This window comes from Rattus norvegicus, chromosome 11 (assembly GCF_036323735.1).
Source record: "Rattus norvegicus strain BN/NHsdMcwi chromosome 11, GRCr8, whole genome shotgun sequence".
Classification (NCBI taxonomy): domain Eukaryota; kingdom Metazoa; phylum Chordata; class Mammalia; order Rodentia; family Muridae; genus Rattus; species Rattus norvegicus.
In genome coordinates, this window is record NC_086029.1 from 81,225,634 (window position 1) to 81,246,356 (window position 20,723).

Sequence of the window (20,723 nt, forward strand, 5' to 3'; positions counted from 1 at the left end):
TCTGGAAGAACAGTCAGTGCTCTTAACCACTGAGCCATCCCCCACCCCCCAAGAAAATCCTTCTTACAGGAGATTACTTCATTTACTTTTTTCCCCAGTTGTCATTTACAAGATTTTTTTTTTTTTGAAAGAGAGAGATAGGATTTCCCTGTGTAGCTCTGGTTGTCCTGTAACTCACTCTGTAGACCAGGCTGGCCTTAAACTCACAGAAATTTGCCTGCTGGGATTAAAATCATGCACCACCACCAGGCTCAGGATGACCAACTCATGAAGCACAGGGAAAAAAAAAAGCTTTAGCTAAATTTATAGTAGGCTACGCATAACTCTAACAGTGAATAATTGCTCCCATTCTTATTTTTCTTTCTTTTTTCTTTTTTCTTCTTCTTTTTTCTGGAGCTGGGGACCAAACCCAGGACCTTGTGCTTGCTAGGCAAGCGCTCTATCACTGAGCTAAATCCCCAACCCCCAATCTTATTTTACTTACATTTAATATTTCTGAATATTTAACAAAAATTGGATTGCTTATTTTGTAGAAAAATAGCTACCCTGCACGCTGCTGATCTAACAAGGCAGGATGATGCGGAGTTTTCTACACTGTGTACTGTGGCCTGACGGCCTGCCTGCAGTCTCCCCTCACCTAACAGGTGACCGTGCCCTGTGGCTTTGGCTGTGCTTAGCTGTGGTTAACCTAGGGCTTCGGGTCACGTGCTCTGTCAGTGAACTACAGCCCCACACTGCACCCATTAATTTAAACGTCTACTGGATGTCCTCGTATGCCAGGCACTGTAGCAGGCATTTGGATGCAAGTAGGAAACCTCCATTGCCTTGAGTTGTGAAGACTATGGAGTCCAGTAATTCCTATCAAAGTGAATCAAAGTCACGGACAGAAGGCACAGAAGTCAGGTTTAGAGGGTCAGACGAAGGAGAGGCTATGCCATGGAAAGGGGCTATTTGAGAAAAGTTAAGAGAAACAGATTATTCTCCCTCTGACTTTCACACACAATAGATCACACTCAGACTGCAGAATCCAGAGCACATAGCTTAGCACTAACATATACACATGGAACTGCTGGCTTCTAGAAATGAAATGGTAGAGGATACATCATCAGGTTCAGAGGAACTATTTTAAACCAATCCTACTTGAAGCCCAATGTGACAGTCCACCCCTATAACCCCAACACTTGGAAGATAAAGGCAGGCAGAGGCTACAGAGTGAGTTTTGGGCCAGCCCAGGCTGCATGAGACCCTGATTCAGAAAACAAAGTAAAGAATCCTATTTGAAGGCACTAGAGGAGAAAGAGACACAGCTTGACAGGAACTGTGCCTCTGACTTGTAAGGCTCCTTTTCCCTCAGGACCTGTCCCATTCTGGTTCTGTGCAGGAGGCAGAACGCAGAGCCATGCGGGCTTGATGAGTGGAAATGTTCAGATCTTACTGGAGCACAAGGTGACGAACACTGTATGGGGAGGCTCACAGTGGCCATTACCTAATGCAAACTTGACCGTCCTGAGACCCAGCAGAAGAATGGGATCTGGGCTGAGGGAAAGAGCAGCAAGCAGAAACTACCTCTGAGGACCTGAATCGAAGCATCTCCCTTAATGCAAGTGTCATGTGCTCACAGGGCTTACAGGGAAATGGGGTTCTAACAAAATGGCGAGGAAGGCTAGCAATAACAGAAAGAACCAGAGGAGGAGGAGGCGTGTGTGTGTGTGTGTGTGTGTGTGTGTGTGTGTGTGTGTGTGTGTTAGAAGAACACCAACTAAATGAAAGGCTCACTGGAGAGGATAAAGGATGAGCAGCACCAGAAGTGATGTCACACTTCTACAACCCCAGCACTCTGGAAACTGAGGCAGGAGGATCTTGAACATCAGGCCAGTCTGAGCTACACAGTAAGTTCAAGGCTAGTCTGGACTACAGTCTTAAAGGAAGAAGTATGGAGGAGACAACAAAACCATCAGAGAGCATTTAGAGATGTTATTCAGTGCAACTTAGAAACCAGCTTGGGCTACATAGCGAGTCCCAGGCTAGCCTGTGTTAAAGAAAGAGACCCTTCCTCAATAAAAAAAAAAAAAAAAAAAAAAAACCGATCCAGCTGAGACACAGGGTCATGATAAAAGCTGAAGCTCTGTGTGTGTAAGTGTCTGAGAGACAGGGCAGGCAGTTCAGATCACCAGCACCCTCCAACCAACCTGGTCCATATACCAACATAACCATTCGACATTTTGGCTCAAGTAGTTAAACAGCATACATAAAACAGTCTTGAGATTTCTCAACTGACTGAAATGATTTTCTAGATAAGGCTTTATTTTTTAATTAATTAATTAATTAATTAATTAATTAATTTTACAAGTCAGGGTTTCTCTGTGTAGCCCCCTGGCTGTCCTGGAACTCGCTCTGTCGACCAGGCAGACCTGGAGTTCAAGAGATTCGAGAGCTGGCACTAAAGGCCTGTTCCACCACCACCCACCCAGCAAAGCTTCCTTGATACTGTCTCTTGGCTACTCACTGAATATTAGTAACTAGAGGGCCACCTCTGAGTGAAGGACTCAGTATAGCACAAATGTCATCTCAAGGAATCTTACAACTAAATTACACTGCAGGGCAGGTTCTGCAAGCTGTGTGTACTGCAGAATAGAACCTGGTTAAATGCCAAAATACAGGGTAGATAAGGCCTCCTAAGGAAATGCAAAGAACATTCTACTGGGGTGGTTTTGGTAGGCAGATCTTAGGTTGAGGGTTGAACAGAGACTAAAAGAATTTAGACTGGGAGAGAATAGAATCAAGGTGGAAGGAGAAGTAGACTTTACGGGGGCTAAGAGGATGGGATAAAGGCAACAAAGTGATAAATAACTAGAAAACAAATCCTGAACTTTGGTCTCCTCAGTAGCCTCCTGAGTCTTCTCAGTAGCCTTCCAACAGTTCTGTCTGGTTCTCCCATCAACTGCTTCTCAAGTCTTCAGTTAAGTGGTTCTCGGTGTGGTACTTGAGTAAGCAGCGTCAGTATCTAGGAATCTGAACTGTGGGGATGCATGCCAGAGCTCCTGAGTCAGAAAGTGGGGGAGCGGGGCGGCAATCTGTTTTAACAAGCGCTTCGGTTATTCTGATGCTCGCCCAAGTTTGTGGGACTACTGCCTGAGCGGAATGGGAGGGGACAAGTGCCTAACTCAGCTGCTCTGCGTGCAGCAGCGGCTGATGGCGGGTCCGGCCGGTCCAGCGAGGGCTTTCTCCTGCAGAGCACCTGCAGTCGCCGCCCGGGACGCCACACCCTCTACGTTACTCCAGCCACTCCCTCGCCGGGCCCGGTCGCGCCCCGCTTCGCCCTACCTCAGTGTCCGAAAGGACGTGATGCCGACACGGAGGCGAAGTGCCCAGGGAGACTGGAGCAGCCGCGGCGCCGGCCGGGAGCCCGCCCAGCACGAGCAGGACGCCTCGCACCCACAGGCAGCCGCCCCAGCGGCCTCGCGGCCCTGGTCCCGGGCCGCCCGCTACTCCAGACCCAGCGGCCGCCATCTTCGGGCCGGCGTCGTTACCATGGAGTGCGACGCCTCCCCGCTGCCGCCCGCCCTTGCCGCGGACAGGTGGCGGGCCCTCAGCCGCCTCGCCATTGGCCGGCATCACGCCGGGTCCGGCGGAGGACGAGGGCAGCGGCGACCGCGACGACGCGCAGAGCTGGCCAATGAGCGCCGCCGGGCGGCCCACGTGAACTGAACTGTGGGAACTCTGGGCTAGCGGGGATTAGCGAAGAGTGGGCGTAGGGGGTGGTGTACTCAGAAGCGGCTGGTCCCACTTCATTCAGTGGCAGCGTAAGGGCCAGCTGCCAGGCACTCGGCCCAAGGTTTACAGTAGTCCAGTAAACCAGATCCCTTTCAGTCCACTCCAGCACCATCGATTAACTACCAAAGCTACTTATACAACCAGCTAGGGTTATGTATGGTACTCATGACAGCTTGTCTACCCACTAACCCCGAAAAAGTTGGATAGCCCAAAGCTCACTTCCCAGACATGTGTAAGTCATTCCTTACCCCTTAAAAGACGTTCAAATGCAAATACCTAATTCTTCCCAACATTGGCTCAACTTTATAAAAATACCTGTTCAGCCACCAAAGCCTCCACCCCCCCATTTCTCTAACATTCATAACTGCTTTTAAGAGGAAACTTTAGAAACTAAGTTTAGAGCAGCACTTAAGTCCACTCTATTTCAGTTCTCAAAATTAAAACTGCAAACCCCACCTGATTTCAGTTTATAGTGGTTTGTCAAGATAAATCCTGTTTTTAAACCTGTTAATTTTGGTAACTATAATGGGACATTCTCAGCGGAATACTTAAGACCCCTTGTGATGCTCCCTTTCGCGCCTTGCCTCATTAAGTCTGTTCACAGCTCTTCCACTCTGTACTTTTCAGACCCTCTCTCTGCCGACCACATCGCAACTGACACAAGTTGCTTTGGCTTTTGGGGAAAACCATTTACATTGGAATAAATTCAAGACTGACACCACTAAAAAGATGCCAATGTCAAGTACACTAGGGATCTAGTGATCTAGCCTAGGCCGCAAAAGTTGCTTATTATACTCCTTTGTTTTAGAGACCACTCTCAACTGAGCAGAGAAATGAGCACACACTTCTACAAGAACTTGCAGAAATGTCAACTTCACTTTGAATTAACCAATCTTTCTGGGAACTGCCTTGTACCCTCTGATAAGGGTCTTTCCCCCAATATAGTCCCAGCACCATTAATAGCTCAGGCTCTGTAGCACACTCCAGTATAAACTGGTTAATAAAAGGACTTGCTAAGCAATCTAAATATGCCTGATTTCCAGGATATCCTGAAATTTAACAAGTGTTTGAGAGCCCTGAATACTTTTGTAAATAGGCTATTATCAACTCTGACACTATGTATTAAAATCAAAGCCATTTTCAAGGGCAGTTTTCCATGTTAGGAAAAAAAAGTACCAGTCGGACCTTTTCAGGATACATTACTTCACCTGACCAATCCCAGATCACCACCACCACCACCACCCGTTTATCTAAAAGGCAACAAACACCAAGACAAGCACCATTCAAACTCTTCCCAACTCCCTCCCTGAGCTTCTGGATTTGTATGGAGAGCATGTATGTACCATATGGTGCCTCACCTCACACCCACAGCACCCCAAACCAGGGCACAATAGCTAAGTGGTTCAGTGAGTTCTACCCCAGGCCTAAAACAATTTAATGCTTCTTTCACTAAAAATCTAGAACGGAAATCTCTCCTATAGGCTATTCATCTAGCCCTGTTATGCCCCAGCATTAAGGAACATAAAACTTGGTCTGAGACAGGCTCTCACTACAGTCCTGGCAGGCCTGAGTATTGGCACTGAAGGTATAGGCCACCTCACCCAGCAAAACATTTTGTCTAATATTATTACATAGAAGTTCCTTGCACTCCAAAGATGCTGTACACCCCAACCACCTTAACAGAGAAACTCAATTTAGGACAGATGTGAAAAAAATACAAGAGCACAAATCTACTTTTATTTATTTACTCTCCATTAGTTTAAATCCGGGATGGGTACAGCATCTGGGGAAAAAGAAAAACATAGTAACATTAGGTGAATGATAAATATTCCATTACCACATCCCTCATCCTAAAATGCACCCGGTGATTTTATCCTGACAGGAAGCATTTGCCCAGCATTTGGCCTTGACTCAACACTCGTTTTGTACATGTTCATCAGTGTGCAGCACGTACATTCTCAGCAGCTGATCATTTCATTTTGAGATGGAAAGGTTTCTCTCTGAATGAACCCAGAGCTCACTGTCCCACAGCACCAGGTTCTCCCGTTTCCCCAGGGCTAGGATTACAGACACCGACACTACTGTGCCTAAATTTTTTATGTGACTGCTGGGGAAAAAACATAGATCTTATTCTCGTGCAGCAAGCATTTCACCAACGGAACCACCTCCTCAGTCCCAAGAACTCACCATTCCGCCCCCCTCCCAGTACCTAAGCCCAAGGATTTTGAATGCTAACTAGTCAGGCCACCTAACTGACCTATCAACCCCAGGCCCCAAATCAGTACTCAGACCAAAACACAACTCAAGGGATGGTGAAAGGGCTGAGTGGACACAGGCACCAGCCACCACGCCTGACTTCCTGCAAATGCTATAGTGGATGAGCTGACCCCTACAAACTGCCCTTTGACCTTCATAGACTGCTGTGCCATGTGTGTTTACAAACATACACGTAAATGTAAAATAACAGCCCTAAAATTAAAATGCAAGTCAGGTACGGTGGCACTGATCCAACATTCCCACCATTAGAGTATACTATAAATGGACCCAAACAAAAATCTCAACACAGTATGTCCAAGACATGAGCCAGAGTCCTGAAACCTGGCATGAGCATGCTTTCTAAGTACAGGATAAAGTCTCTATCTACTCTGGCAGTACTGAGATGGTAGACACGAACAAAACATAACATTCCTCAGAACTCCCCAACAGGTATAGCATAAGATGGGCCTGGTAGCACTGGCCTGAAATCCCAACGATTTAGAAGGCTAAGGCAGGAGGACTTTCAAGTTCTAGGCCAGCCTTAACAACTTTGTGAGAACCTGCCTCAAATTAAAATATCAGCCTTGTGTACATAACAAGTTCCAGGTCAACCAGGGCTACACAGTGAGACTGTCTCAAAGGCACACATAAATCCTGTCCAAGTATTCATGCTCTCAGGATGCTTTAATGACAACTGAAACTTAAGTGTCATTCATTTGCACACTGCCCGCACTCCCTCACTTGCTTTACCCTGCCCGGTCAGGGGGTTCTGTATTTTTCACGTAAGTCACCAATTATGGAATGGTTTTATACTCAGGACTTGTACACTCACAAGTTTTTAGAGGACGGAAGGAAGGATCAAAAGAGCCATTTATTTTGCAACTAGTACTTACCACACGGATTCTGTGTCCAATGGCCTTTGCAGGAAGGTTGCTTCGGAATTTGGCACGAACCATGCCACTGTTTCCATGGGCCCGAGTTACTTTTCCCCAGATCACTCTGGTTTTGTTTGGTTTGCCTCCAGGAGTCACTGTATTGCTGGTTTAAAAAGACATAAGAAGCATGAGGTCAAACACCAATCTGACATTTCCTAGGATCTGGTGGCTTCCACCTCTACTTTCTACACAGAACACCTTGAGAAATTGGGGGGTGGGGGAATGCAACAACATTCATTCAACAGTTCATATACATAAGACTATGACTGCTAAAGACGTAAGAGTTAACTCGGAAAGACAGTGATGAAGCCTACTTGGGATGACAGCTGCAAAACGAGGACTTGAAAGATGAGAATAATGGAACGAAATAAACCACCGAGGTCTCAACTAGCCTGAAACTGAGACATGACCCCTACTCAGGTCTGCCTCCTGAATGCTGGCTCGCTCGTAAGACTCATGAACATGCTCATGACCTGACAATGTATATGAGGCCCAATTGGCATATGGCCTTATGTTCAATTCCCAGTAGGAAGAGGGACCAGAGAGCCAATGTAGTACCCACCTTAAAACACACAGCCCACACCTCACCAAAATATCTGGTTCCAAGGAATCTGGCACCCTCACAGATATACAAAGAAAAAACCCAAAATACCAATGTACATAAAAATTAACTTAATTTTTTTTTTTGGTTCTTTTTTTCGGAGCTGGGGACTGAACCCAGGGCCTTGCGCTTCCTAGGTAAGCGCTCTACCACTGAGCTAAATCCCCAGCCCCTAACTTAATTTTTTTATAAAAAGTTTTCTCAAATGTAACCTCAATTGTTCTACATAAAGCAATCAATTGTTTTCTGATAGAGCAGGGCAGAATCATCTAATCCCATATAGATGTGAGAATTCACAGAAACTATACAGTAACAAAAATCTGTTCTAGTAATTGTCATGTTTAGGAATGAAAATGAATCAAGATACATTGGAAGGCATTATACAAGCCCTTTAAAAGGAAAAAAAAAAAAAAAAGAAAGGTATCAACAGCTGTAATCTTTCTTTTTAACCATGTTGGGGACTGAACACCGGAACTTTCTTTTCTTTTCTTTTTTTTTTTTTTTTCGGAGCTGGGGAACGAACCCAGGGCCTTGCGCTGGCTAGCCTAGCCAGCGCTCTACCACTGAGCTAAATCCCCAACCCCTACACCGGGACTTTCTACACTTGTAATTTTTCTAAGAGCCAAGGATACATACATATTCAATACCAACAAAGGATTCCTTCTCTAATTTCCTTAGAGTTCCTCTAAGAAGGCTCAACAGCCAGCATCGATTTTCACTAACACCCTACCTTTTTAGTCAAAAAAAAAAAAAGAGAGAGAAACCAACTAAGAAAAGGCATAGAAACATACTTACTTTTTTGCTTTGTACACATAAGCACACCTCTTGCCTAAGTAGAACTCAGTTTCATCTCGGGCATAAACACCTTCAATTTTAAGAAGAGCCGTGTGCTCTCTTTGGTTCCGGAGGCCTCGCTTGTAGCCAGCAAAAATGGCCTTGCACCACAGCCTAAGACATAAAGAGACATTATGACTATCCAATCACAACTTTTCATTTAGCAAATGACCACGATTTGTTTTGATTAACTCCTACCCCAGCTTTCAACAACAGATATCTAGTTCCCCTCCCGCATTAAACTTGGGTTTCACGTTTAATATAAAAAAAATAAAAGTAGGAAAATCCTATAGTGAAATCGCGTACCTTCCAGACATACTTGTTTTTTTAGAAGTCCTGTTCCCAGCAGGCCTGCAAAGAAACGAGAGCTCGATTAAAAGCCATGCAGCACGTTTCCTGTCATTACTTCTCGGCGCGTTAGACGAATTCAGTTAGCATCTCAAGCATGTGGAACTCTTACCTATGCCATGCCACCTACAGAAGCAGAGCCTGGCAAAATACTGACAACGAATGGCAACTAACTGCACGGAAACGTGGGCAAGCGCTAGGTGGGAGGACGACTCACCAAAGCCTTAACTTCTAGAACCCCATAAGGAACCCGGAGGCAAACTCATGCCTCAATCAGCACATAACACAACAAATAACACATGCAATGTCCAGGTCTGTGCGGGGAGACCAGCTCATAGGGACCACCGCTTCCTGGGCAAGCAAGACCGGGAAAAGCACCCATTCACTCCTCCGGAGCCGGAGATCAACCGAGACCAGCGATTTCTCCTCCGGTCGGGGCCTCAACACCATCAGTCCGTCATCTCCTCCATCCCGCCCTCCATGTTCCTGGAACCCCCAGAAATCTCAGGCGGTCAGATTCTCCCAGATGCGGGGTTGCCTCGGGGAGGGATGGAACTAGACCCACCCTAGAAATCTGCCCTCAAAGTTCAGCAGCAGAAACTCCCCCTCACCTCCAAAGACGCCAAGATGGCGGAAAGAGGAAGGCAAGACCCGCCGCGCGGCCTTGTGGGATGCATGCTCCGCCCCTCTCCACGCTTAGGCCGCTTGTGCTCCGCCAGAAAGCAAAAGTCAGAGAGAGACTCGATTCAGCCAAGCCGCGCTCAAAGACTTTACTTTTTTTGTCACGCCTCTTCGTCTGTGTAAGCGGCAACACGTATTATTTAGGAACAAAGAAAGGCAAAATTGTAGTCGACTAAGAAGAAATCAAGGGTCCTACAAAAAAAAAAAAGCCTGCGCGTCACGTTGCCATAGCTACCCATTAGTTTGGTTCCCGCCTCCAACCCGGCTGGTAGAGAGGTGAGGAAAAGTTGAGTGTTTTCTCCTCTTGCTAGAATGGAGCCTGGGATCCTACTATTGAAGAGAGCAAAACCTGGAGCATGAAGGCAGGAGGAACGCTACCTTCCTGTTCTTTTCTTTTCTCTCATCTCTCATCTTTCAATTAACAAACAGGGCAGGTGGCCCTTGCCCGTTAACCTCAGCGTTCATTCCTGAGACTGAGGTAGGAGGATCACATCACAAATTCGAGGCTAGGCTGAGTTACATAGCAAGGCCCCATCTTAACAGGAACAAGCACCTGTGAGGCAAATCGGGGGTCTCGGTGCTTGCCAGTAATCAGGTTGTGCAAGCAGGAGAACAGAACTTCAGAAACCATCTGCTACATACGGAGTGCCAATCAGCCTGAGCGACATAAGATCCCATCTGAAAAAAGGGAGAGGGTGTGCGGAAATGAGAGATGGATGTATTCGTTCCTCTATCCTTTGCCTGATTTGGCCGATGAAGATGAATTTAATAGACTTAGATTTACATTTCCTAACTTGTGTATTAATTAAGGGAGACTGATGGATCCATTCATTTATTCAGAGAGTAATTTACTGAATGACTACCACTACCAAGAATGGTGTAGACTTGGAGGGCACAGCAGTAAATAAATGCCCTCTTGCAGCCTATTCCTCGGGGAGATGGGGAGTGGGGGATGGGCAAGGTGGGCATGTTGGCTCTTGTGTCTGTAATCTTTGCACTTTGAAAGCCGAAGTATGAAGATTGCTCTGTTTCAGGCCAGTATGAGATATATAATGTGTACAAGGATATCCTGAGCTACAGAGTAAAAATCTCACTCCTGCTCCCCACCCCCTCCACAAGCAGATAAGACATGTGGTATGTTGGAGGATCAAAACTTCCTTTTAAAAAAACTTTATGCATACTAGCATACTCCACATGTACGTGTGTGCTTTCAGGGGTCAGAAGATGTCCTCAGACTCAGGCAACTTGTTCTTGTTGCTATTGTTGTTTTGTTTTGTTTTAAGACAGGGACCAGAGAAATGGCTCGATGTTTAAGAGCATATACGGCTTTTAAAGAGGTCTTCAGTTTGATTCCCAGTATCTGCATTGGACACTCACAATTACCTGTACCTTCAGTTCTAGGAAATATGCTGTATGCACACATTGCATGGAGGGACAAGCAGGCATGCATGCACACCACACACACACACACACACACACACACACGCACGCACAATTAACAGGAAGGACAAGTTCTTATGTAGCTTAGGCTGGCCCCAAACTCCCTATATTGAGCCAGGGATGGCCTCGGATTCATGATTCCACTCTACTTTCCAAGTACTGTAACTACAGATTTTTCCCACCATGCCCAGCTTTGAAGAATAATAACTTATGAAAGTAATGTCCAGGATTAATGTAGGTTTTTCTGGGGCCGGAGAGATGATTCATCAGTTAAGAGCACTGACAGCTCTTCCAGAGGGCCCAGGTTCAATTCCCAGCTTCCACTTGGCAGCTCACAACTGTCTGTAAATCCGGTTCACCCCCACACAGACATACTTCAAGCAAAATATCAATGTGCATAAAATTTAATTTAGAAAAAATACAGTTTTTCCAAACATGATCTCGATTGTTCTATGTCAAGTTACAATACATTCCGTTCTCTGACAGAGCAGGGCAGAATCGTGTAATTCAATATAGAGGTGAGAATAATAGAAGAAATTAAATAATCAAAAATAAATCTGTTCTTGAGTGACTAGCAGTCAAAATCAGAATACAAGGACGCGTACTAAAGTTGTGTTGGGTGACAATTTGCCATAAGAGGCAAAAGACCGCACTGAGTATAATTTCTGTTTTGGTGGACCAGACATGGAGCTCGCATCCCACGAGCCTGCTGTCCTAAGGAGGTAAATCATAGCTCTTGTGGTTCCATGATTTTTTTTTTCTCCTACTAAAAGAGCATGGGGATAAAGGAACGAAGATTTACCACTCCCTCCAGCTGATCTCAGTGTTTCTTTTCTACTATAGGTTACTCCATTCCTGTGAAATTATAACTGTACCTCAGAGGGCAAGACAAGTAACTGTGGAAGAATGGAAGGGTATGTTCCAAGTTCTAGTTTGTTTCTCCATGTACTGTTGCAGCATGCACTCTGTTGAATTCTGTGGATTATTTATCTGTAACAATGTAACGAACTGTCCCCAAACATAATGAGCTAAAATATAAACATTTTCTTCTTTCGGAGTTGCTGCGGGTTGGGTGTTTGGGAGCACTTAGCAAACGGTTCTGGTTTGGGGTCTGTGCCGGTTAGTTCTCTCTCACTTGTGGGACAAAATGTCAGACAAGAAGCAGTTTGGGGAAGACATGAAAGGCATTGTCTCGGCTCCCGCTCGGAGGGGTAGGTGTGGCCACAAAAGCAGAAAGGACTGGTCACAGTCAGGAAGCAGAGAGAGATGAATGCTAGGGCTCAGCTTGGTTTCTTTTTTTTATCCAGTCTATGTCAGGTAAGTCTTCCCCTCTCAAGTAACCTGGTCTACAAATTCGTCACAGCCATGTCCTAGGTGGTTCTAGATGCAATCAAGGTTAACCAGAAGGTTGGACTTGGCCAGGGTACCCTAAGTGTCCTCATGATAGACGAGGCTCTTCCCTGGGAGTGGGCTTTTGAGTGAGAGAGAAGCGGCCATATTATTTACCACCTAGCTCTGGAAATCCCACTTTCTCTCTCACCAGATCCTTGAGGTTTCCCCACTCAGTGTAGGGAAAACCATACCAGGATATAAAGACCAGAAAGAGTTGTGTGGGCCACCTTAGAGGCTGGCTAGCATGTTCTGTTTCAGTACTCATGAGGCCCTCGGGATTAACATCTGAATACAGTACCTTCAGCACCATCAAGTTAATTGTGGCTCAAATTCAAATGCATCAGCATAGCCAAACAGCATGGCTTTCCCAGCTAGTACATTGCCTTTGGTTGGTCCTACTAGAGGGTCTTTGGCAGAATCCCATGCAACCCTGCTGCCTTGGTCTTTTATAGAAGTTATGTTATATGACAACATGAAGTTCATAGGAGTTGATCTACATGGTGCCCGAGTCCAGCATAGCCTTGGTAGGGGTGGAATGACATGGTTCCTGCCCCTGGAACTGGGCCAGCAGGCATGGGCCTCAATGGCTGCTGTGAGTGTAAGGCTGGTTCTTATAATAATGTACATATTTTCATTTTCCTCATTTGAGGAATGTCTTCCTTGTTAATGTCCATGATAATGAGAAGCAGCATGAGTCCAGGAGTTGAGGGTGTATCTATGTCTTAGCAAAATGGTAAATGCTAGGACCTTCAGGACGGCCCTTAAGGCTGTGGAAAGAGCTCTAAAAACATAAGTTTAAAAATACATAATTTCTCAACTATGTAAATAAAGTGTAAGGATGCAATATGAATTGTACAAGGAGCTTTACAGATCTAAAGGAGCAGAGGCAGCTGCGATGTGAGCCAACTTGTTAGAAAGATACTGAGGAAGGAAATAAAAAGATTTAGGGAGTGATGATCAAAGGAGATCCCACCCAGCTAAGGTTTTTTTTTTTTTCCTTGCAAAAGCAGACAGATTCCTGAGTTCAAAGTCAGCCTGGGACAGAGAGGTCCAGGCACAGACAAGATAGAAACAGTAATTTCAGGGATTCCCACTCAGCTAATTTATTGAGTATACTTAACAAATCTCTGAATTCTTTTGCAATGTTTAAAAAGAAATGTGCTTGCTGTCTCCTAAGAAACAAGAGGCTGGGGTCATGGGATGCTGATTCTTGGGATAATCAAAAGGGAACCTGGGGTACTGACTGATGTTGATATGTAAATAAAAAAATGCTGGGGTTTTGATCTGCAAGAGATGAGTTATCCAGAAAGTTTTTAAGAACACCAAGAGAGAACTGCTTGGAAAGCTGTCTCGAGCAGAACACAGGCCGTGAGCTTGTAACCCACGATTTGAGTCGTTCGTTTCGCTGCTCTCAAACACCTCTTCTGTCAGAACCCCTCTCCAAGCCAAGACTGGTCCTTGGCAACATGCTACCTGTGTTTTTGAGGGTAAGTAATATTTCCACATTAGCCACTGATCTAATCTTTCTTTCCTCTCTGCTTTAGGGAAGAGCTGGAAACCACGGGATCTCTTTCAGAGGTTTTCCAACCAGAGGTCACTATGGCGGTGACAGGAGAGCCACCTAAACCTGCAGAAGAAGAGCTAGAAGAGGAAGAGGAAGAGACCTCCCCAGAAGTCATAGACACACTGTCCCTTCTAGATGTGCTGAGGGTGTCTGCAATCATGGAGGACATTATTGACCAGCTCTCTATTCTAGGCTACATCATTCCCGTTCAGTATGAAAGGAGGCAGAGCCTCAGCCAGGTGAGTGCACTCACCCCTCTCCGTCTTGTTCTCTTTCCTTTGGATCTCTCCACTATTGTACTAACTGTGCCATTAAATTAGCTTGGCAATCAGCAGCTTTACAGCAAATCAAAGGCCAGATCACAGTGGCTTGTGGTCTGTAGCCAAAGCAGGAACAGTGACAAATAGCTTAGGGTACTTCAGTATGCTTCTGCAGTATGCTGGCGCTAGTCCAGAAGGCTCCAAGCTAGGTCTGTGCAAACACTGCACAATCAGCCTTCAGTGCACACAGATTGTTAGAATTTTCCCCATTATCGTCTTTCCCTAAACATCTCAGTAGAACAATTGTACATTGTGTTCAGCACCATAAGCCATCTAGAGCCTGTTTTAAATGCTGGGAGCATTCACATAAATCGTATGCCAGCGTTGCAGCAGCTCCACGGAAGGGGCTTGAGTGTCCAGGATGCCCCGGGACTTATCCTCTGGATGTTGTGGGGCTGCTGCACATATACTGAGATCACACTTGAAGTTTTTTTGTACGGGGAGGAGACTCATCTGGACCCTGTTAATACTGCATGTGTCGCGGTGATATTTATCTGATATTTACCCCAACTTAGATCATTTAGTTCCCAAATAAAAGACATAAAAATGTTTGTAGTTTGTAAGGGTCCATAATTTGCCGAAGAATGATACTCCAGTCTCAAACAGTATGTAAGCCCAAAGAATGTTTTATTCTGCAGAAGTCCAGCATGCTGGGGTCTCCCATTGCCAAGATAGAGAGACAACCAAGTCAGCTTTCAGGCCTGATTTAAAAGCACATTAGGGAATTCCAGGGTAGGCAACCTCTATATTAATCTGTTGGGTCCATCTCTACCGATATGACAGTTTGTATATGCTTGGGCCAGGGAGTGCCACTATTAGGTATGGCCCTATTGGAATAGGTGTGTCACTGTGGTCGTGGGCTATAACACCCTAGTCCTAGCTGCCTGGAAGCCAGTAGTCTTCTAGCAGCCCTCAGATGAAGATGTAGAACTCTCAGCTCCTCCTGCACCATGCCTGCCTGGATGCTGCCATGCTCCTGCCTTGATGATAATGGACTGAACCTCTGAACCTGTAAGCCAGCCCCAATTAAATGTTGTCCTTATAAGAGTTACCTTGGTCATGGTGTCTGTTCACAGCAGTAAAACCCTGACTAAGACAATGGACATTCCATTCCCAGGGTGTGGGGGCTGGAAACTCCCTGGGGAGGTCTAGAAACTGCTGCTGACCCATTGTCCTTGCCTCAAGCCTGGACTTGCCTGGAATTGCCCAGTTCTTGGAAACAGAGATTTAGACCTAGTCTACTGCCAATTTGAAGCCTATCTTGGAATCAGCCTAGCCTTCTCACCTTTATATTTATAATAAGCCTTAAAGCAGTAGAGCTGGCCAGATATCAACCCTCTAAGCCATTTTGTCTACTTCCCTGTCAATAACCCTCAGATAGAACTTGCCAGGTTACATTTGGCTACTCTTACTCCCACAAGCTGCTGTTCATGGCCTTGCACCCACAATCCACCTACCCTATGTCAACCTCTTATTGCTCCTCCTCCCTCTGCTTCCGTTCATGGTCCCTACCTCAGACATCAGGCCTGGGAACTGAAGCCCCACCTACCTCTGCCTCTCTATTGCCTAGCGACAGACTATAGGCATCCTTATTAGCCAATCATGGATAAATTGGGGGGCAAGGTCTACACAACAAAAGTTGTTGTAAGTGAGGATCTGCTCATCTTGGGGCAAGACCTTGGGGTACAAAATGTAGTCTTTGAATACATCACATCATCCCACTACAGCTTTAATGAAAAATAACTGTTTTTGTTGTTGAATATGTTGTAGCTTGCTTTTGTAAATATTTGGAAACCTTACCATGTCAATAATTATGTTTTCAATGATGACTTCTGGGCATCTTTGAGCTCATGTCTGTAATATTCACACTGGGGATACAGAGACAAGATTCAGGGACTTTGAGGACAGCCTGCTCTACATAGAAAGTTCCAGGCCAGGCTAGTGAGATGGTTCAGTGAGTTTAAGCTGGCAGTCTGTAGCCATGCCAAGCTCATAGTTCATGCCAAGCTCATAGTTCATGCCAAGCTTAATGACTGGAGTCTGACTCCTGGGACCCACAGTTGGAGAAGAGCTGATTTCCCTAGGTCTTCTTCTGAATTTCATACCCACTCTGCACACATTCCCATTCCAAACAAAGAGTAAATGACATTTTTGAAATATTTTGTTTTTTTTGAAAAACGTGGATATTTTGCCTAAATATATGTGCATATTACTACATACATGCCTGGTACCCACAGAAGCCAGAAAGAAGTGAGTTACTGACCCTTTGGAACTGGAGTTACAGAGGGTTATAAGAAGCAAATGTGGGGGGGTTGGGTATTTAGCTCAGTGGTAGAGCACTTGCTTAGCAAGCGCAAGGCCCTGGATTCGGTCCCCAGCTCCGGAAAAAAGAAAAAAAAAAAAAAAGAAGCAAATGTGGGTGCTGGGAACTGAACCTGAGTACACACACACACACACACACACACACACACACACACACACATTTCTGGGAAGTGTTGACACACCTTTAATCCCAGCACTCAGGAGACAGGCAGAGCTCTGAGTTTGAGGTCAGTCTGCTCTACAAAATAAGTTATAGGACAGCCAGGGCTACACAGAGAAAAATATGTCTTGAAAAAACAAAACAAAAGAAAATGAAAACACAACAAATAAAATATAATTTGTGGAGAGTATACTATTTCTGATCCTATGACAAAATCTGTTAGGCAGAGTAAATTGCTTCCCATGTCTGACAAAGAAGTTCATACTAAGAGAAGAAAACTAAGTTTCCCTCTAATTACCTGTCTTAGTCATGGTTTCTTTTCTTTTTTTTTTTTTTTTGGTTCTTTTTTTCGGAGCTGGGGACCGAACCCAGGGCCTTGCGCTTCCTAGGCAAGCGCTCTACCACTGAGCTAAATCCCCAACCCCTTTAGTCATGGTTTCTATTCCTGCACAAACATCATGACCAAGAAGCAAGTTGGGGAGGAAAGGGTTTATTCAGCTTACACTTCCACACTGCTGTTCATCACCAAAGGAAGTCAGGACTGGAACTCAAGCAGGTCAGGAAGCAGGAGCTGATGCAGAGGCCATGGAGGGATGTTACTTATTGTCTTGCTTCCCCAGCTTGCTCAGCTTGCTCTCTTATAGAACACAAGGCTACCAGCCCAGGGACAGCACCACCCACAATGGGCTGGGTCCTCCCTCCTTGATCACTAGTTGAGAAAATGCCTTACAGCTGGGTCTCATGAAGGCATTTCCACAACTGAGTCTCCTTTTCTGTGTTAACTCCAGTTTGTGTCAAGTTGACACACAAAACTAGCCAGTACATTACCCCTTATAGATTTTACTTCTTAAAGATTTATTATTTTTAGTTGTGTGTGAGGTGTGTCCATTGTGAGTGCAGATGCCACATGGCTTGGATGCTAGGAATTAGTCAGGTCCTCTGCAAGAGCAGTACAGATGAGCTGCAAAATCTCCTTTCTAGCTCTAGAAAGATGTATGCGCATGCTTGTACTTCTGCCTGTGTGTCTGTGTGTCTGTCTGTCTATGCTTGATCGTGCATGTATACGCAGCCAATCGTGGAAACAAAAGGTCTCTTTCTGTGAGACAAGGTCTTTCGCTGAAACTGGAGCTCACTCATTTGGCTAGCCAGCCAAGCTCCCAGGATCTTCCTGTCTCTGCCTCACCAAGATTGGGATCACAGGCTACTCGTGGTTAGTAAGAAATAGGGCCAGGGTTCGGATATAGAAGCTGGCTTTACCGTCCAAACATATAATCACCATCAATAGCCAAACCATTTAGCAACAGGTTAAATAAGAATCATCAGTTGGAAGACACATGCTATCTTATAGTTTCTTGGTACTTGAATTTAGGTCTGAAAAATATTTTGGCTTTTGCTATATGTTCCTCAAGACATCTAATCACATCATAAATCTGACACTGCCCTTCACTTTTTAGTACAACCCCTCCTTTTATCCTGTATAGTTTTTAAGTTGGTTTGTTGTTTAGTCTGTCTCACTATGCTGCCCAGGCTAGCATCATTGTGTTACCCATGCTAGCATCAAACTCCCATTCTCTCGTCACCCGAAGACCTGATACCATGGGCACACGCCACCATGCTCTCTGTGTATTTTAGAATCGTGTTTGATGATCATTTTTGAGTTTCTGATGTATCCCAGGCATTACACTATGCAATGATGCTATAAAGATGACCGTATATGAATAATACCCGTCTTTATTCCAGAGAGAATTTGGGATGAAAGAAAATGAAGAAGTGAGGGTTTAGCCCAAAGTCTGAGAAACCCATACACAAGGCCCCATTCCTAGTCTAGAAAGAAAACAGTGAAAAATAGAAAGCAGGGTCAAAGAAAAGAAAATGGCGAATTTAAAGGGAAGCCAGGTGGTGATGGCACACACATTTAAAACCTGCACTTGGGAGGCAGAGGCAGATCTCTGATTTCGAGGCTAGCCTCACCTACAAAATGAGTTCCAGGACAGCCAGGGCTACAGAGACACTCTGTCTCCAAATTAAAAAAAAAAAAAAACCCTACAAAAAAGAAAAAAGAGAAAAAGAAAGAGCTTGAACCGATGTCTCTCCCACACAGTCATTTCTCAAGGAACACATGACCTCATATTGATATTTTATACTTACAATGTGGTAAATGCTTACAGCAAAGACATTTTATAAATAACTACGGGGCTCTGCTTATTTGTTTTTATTGTTTATTATTGAATTTGTAGTAGTTTCGAGCAGGGTCTCACTTAGCCTAGGCTGGCCTGAAATTTAATAACGTTGCCAAGGATGACCCTGAACACCCAACGCCCCTCCCCCTCCCATGCGTTAGAACTGAAAGTCTCCCAGTCTTTCTCATGGCTTTTACTTGGGAGCCTGGGGCTTGCCTCTAGGGTCTTCCACATACTATGGATGCATTCTACCGTTGGCCTACACCCTCAGTCCCAGGTTTTACCTTAGATCTTTATCTTATGGTCTACCAGGTGGCAAGTTAGGGAATGGTAGAGAGAATGCATAAAGACAGGAAGCCGAGAAAGAGCAGGCGAGGTGGTTTGGTGGTTTGGAGTATGGAGTGTAGCTGGAGAAAAGCGTTAAAACAGGCGGTCCTCTTAGTGTTGTCTCCTCACTGTAAAACGGTTTTCTTGTTGTTTTAGATTTTTGTATGTGTGCAAATGTATTGCCTACACGTATGTCTGTGCATCACGTGCACATACATGGTGCCCACAGAAGTCCAAGGAGGGTGTTGGATCCTCTAGAACTGGAGTTACAGGTGGTTGTGAGCCACCACATGGTTGCTGGGTGTAGAACTGAAGCTCTCGGCAGGAACGAGCGCTCTTAAGCGCTGGGCCAGCTCTTCAACCCCTGAAACAGCATCTTTGACATTTATTTTTAGAAAACCAGCCATGAAGGAGCACCTATGGTTCCAAGCACACCAAAAATATCTGCTTCTTTGATAGCTAAAGACAAACCCGTGGTGTCAGACAGCAAACAAAGAGGGCAGGACTTTTTCTTTAAAAAAGCAACAAAGCAGACCACGATGACTCTGGAGACAATGAGGAAAATCCAGAATGACAGGTAAGGGAGAGCAGACCTGGGAAGGGAGTGAACTGTGAGGTGAGGAAGGTGTGAAGGGGCCACCAGCTCTGTGGTTCAGTATTGTGTTGAGTGACTACGGTAATAGGGTCACCTGAAGGTCCCTTAGAGGCAGAGTGGCACAGTCTAAAACATGGTGGCTACATCGTGTTAATGAGCCTTTGTTTCTGCCTTTCCTCCTCTTCCTTCTCCTCCCTCTTTCCTCTCTTTCCTCTCCCTCCCTTCTTTCCTTCTCATTCTTTCTCAGTCTCTAGTCTCAGGTGATCTGGAACTCACTGTGTAGACCAGGCTGGCCTCAAATTCCCGAGAGCTGGGCTCACAGGTCTGCACCATGTCGTCCTATTTTACCTTTGTAACTTCAACAATATACTTACCTTTCTCTGTTTTCTTTTTTGTGGTACTGGAAACTCGCCCCCTCCCTTCTTTCCTTTTCTTTTTTTGAGACGGGTTTCTCTGTCTGAAGACAGATTTCTCCTGGCTGCCCTGGCACTCGCCCTCTAGTCCAGGAATGCACAGAGATCCTCCTGCCTCTGCCTCCTAAGTGCTGGAATTAAAGGTGTGTGCCCAGCTAGTTCCTGGTTTTCTTAATTTAAAAAAAGAAAAAAGAAAGGAAGGGAAAGGAAAAAACTAACTAAAAAATATTAAATTATGGTGTATTTCTTAAATGCAAAAGTAATTTCTTTTTTTTAAAACATTTTTTAAGATTTATTTATTTATTTATTTATTCATTTATTATATATAAGTACACTGTAGCTGTCTTCAGATACTCCAGAAGAGGGCATCAGATCTCATTACAGATGGTTGTGAGCCACCATGTGGTTGCTGGGAATTGAACTCAGGACCTCTGGAAGAGCAGTCGGGTGCTCTTAACCACTGAGCCATCTCTCCAGCCCAAAGTAATCATTTCTTAAATGAGATGATAATTTTGGGTGGAACTGACAAATGGTTGTATATTTTCTTTCTTCTTTCTCTTTTTTTCTAAAATAAAATCTCA

The 20,723-nt window shown here is 45.0% G+C and overlaps 3 protein-coding genes across 21 annotated transcripts in view; 1 reads left to right on the forward strand and 2 right to left on the reverse strand.

Annotated features, from left to right (window-relative positions):
* The window catches only part of Lmln (leishmanolysin like peptidase), a 69,643-nt gene extending 64,304 nt beyond the window's left edge, over window positions 1-5,339 (reverse strand). The window contains exon 1 of one of the 2 annotated variants that reach the window (NM_001415730.1): window positions 3,325-3,562. In NM_001415730.1, the coding sequence (NP_001402659.1) occupies window positions 3,325-3,510 (186 nt within the window). In that variant the 5' untranslated portion in view covers window positions 3,511-3,562. Of the gene's footprint in view, window positions 1-3,324 lie in introns of both variants that reach the window. The other variant, XM_039088544.2, reaches the window with a different exon arrangement.
* Window positions 5,340-5,480: 141 nt separating this feature from the next.
* Rpl35a (ribosomal protein L35A) lies at window positions 5,481-9,461 on the reverse strand. 15 transcript variants are annotated; one of them, XM_063270732.1, is made up of 6 exons: window positions 9,360-9,461; window positions 8,707-8,751; window positions 8,362-8,514; window positions 7,528-7,584; window positions 6,924-7,068; window positions 5,481-5,557 (listed from the first exon to the last, which is right to left on the reverse strand). In XM_063270732.1, the coding sequence occupies exons 2-6, from the start codon at window positions 8,715-8,717 to the stop codon at window positions 5,534-5,536; spliced, it is 390 nt and encodes a 129-aa protein (XP_063126802.1). In that variant the 5' UTR covers window positions 8,718-8,751; window positions 9,360-9,461; the 3' UTR covers window positions 5,481-5,533. The 15 variants fall into 15 exon arrangements, with proteins under 15 accessions (XP_063126802.1, XP_063126793.1, XP_002727941.1 ...); XM_063270723.1 differs by having other exon boundaries at window positions 5,481-7,068; XM_002727895.7 differs by lacking the exon at window positions 7,528-7,584 and having other exon boundaries at window positions 9,314-9,416.
* A 109-nt stretch (window positions 9,462-9,570) lies between these two features.
* The window catches only part of Iqcg (IQ motif containing G), a 41,046-nt gene continuing 29,893 nt past the window's right edge, over window positions 9,571-20,723 (forward strand). The window contains exons 1-4 of one of the 4 annotated variants that reach the window (XM_006248455.5): window positions 9,571-9,705; window positions 11,713-11,783; window positions 13,806-14,064; window positions 19,530-19,711. In XM_006248455.5, coding sequence (XP_006248517.1) covers window positions 11,776-11,783; window positions 13,806-14,064; window positions 19,530-19,711 — 449 coding nt within the window. In that variant the 5' untranslated portion in view covers window positions 9,571-9,705; window positions 11,713-11,775. 4 annotated transcript variants of the gene reach the window in all.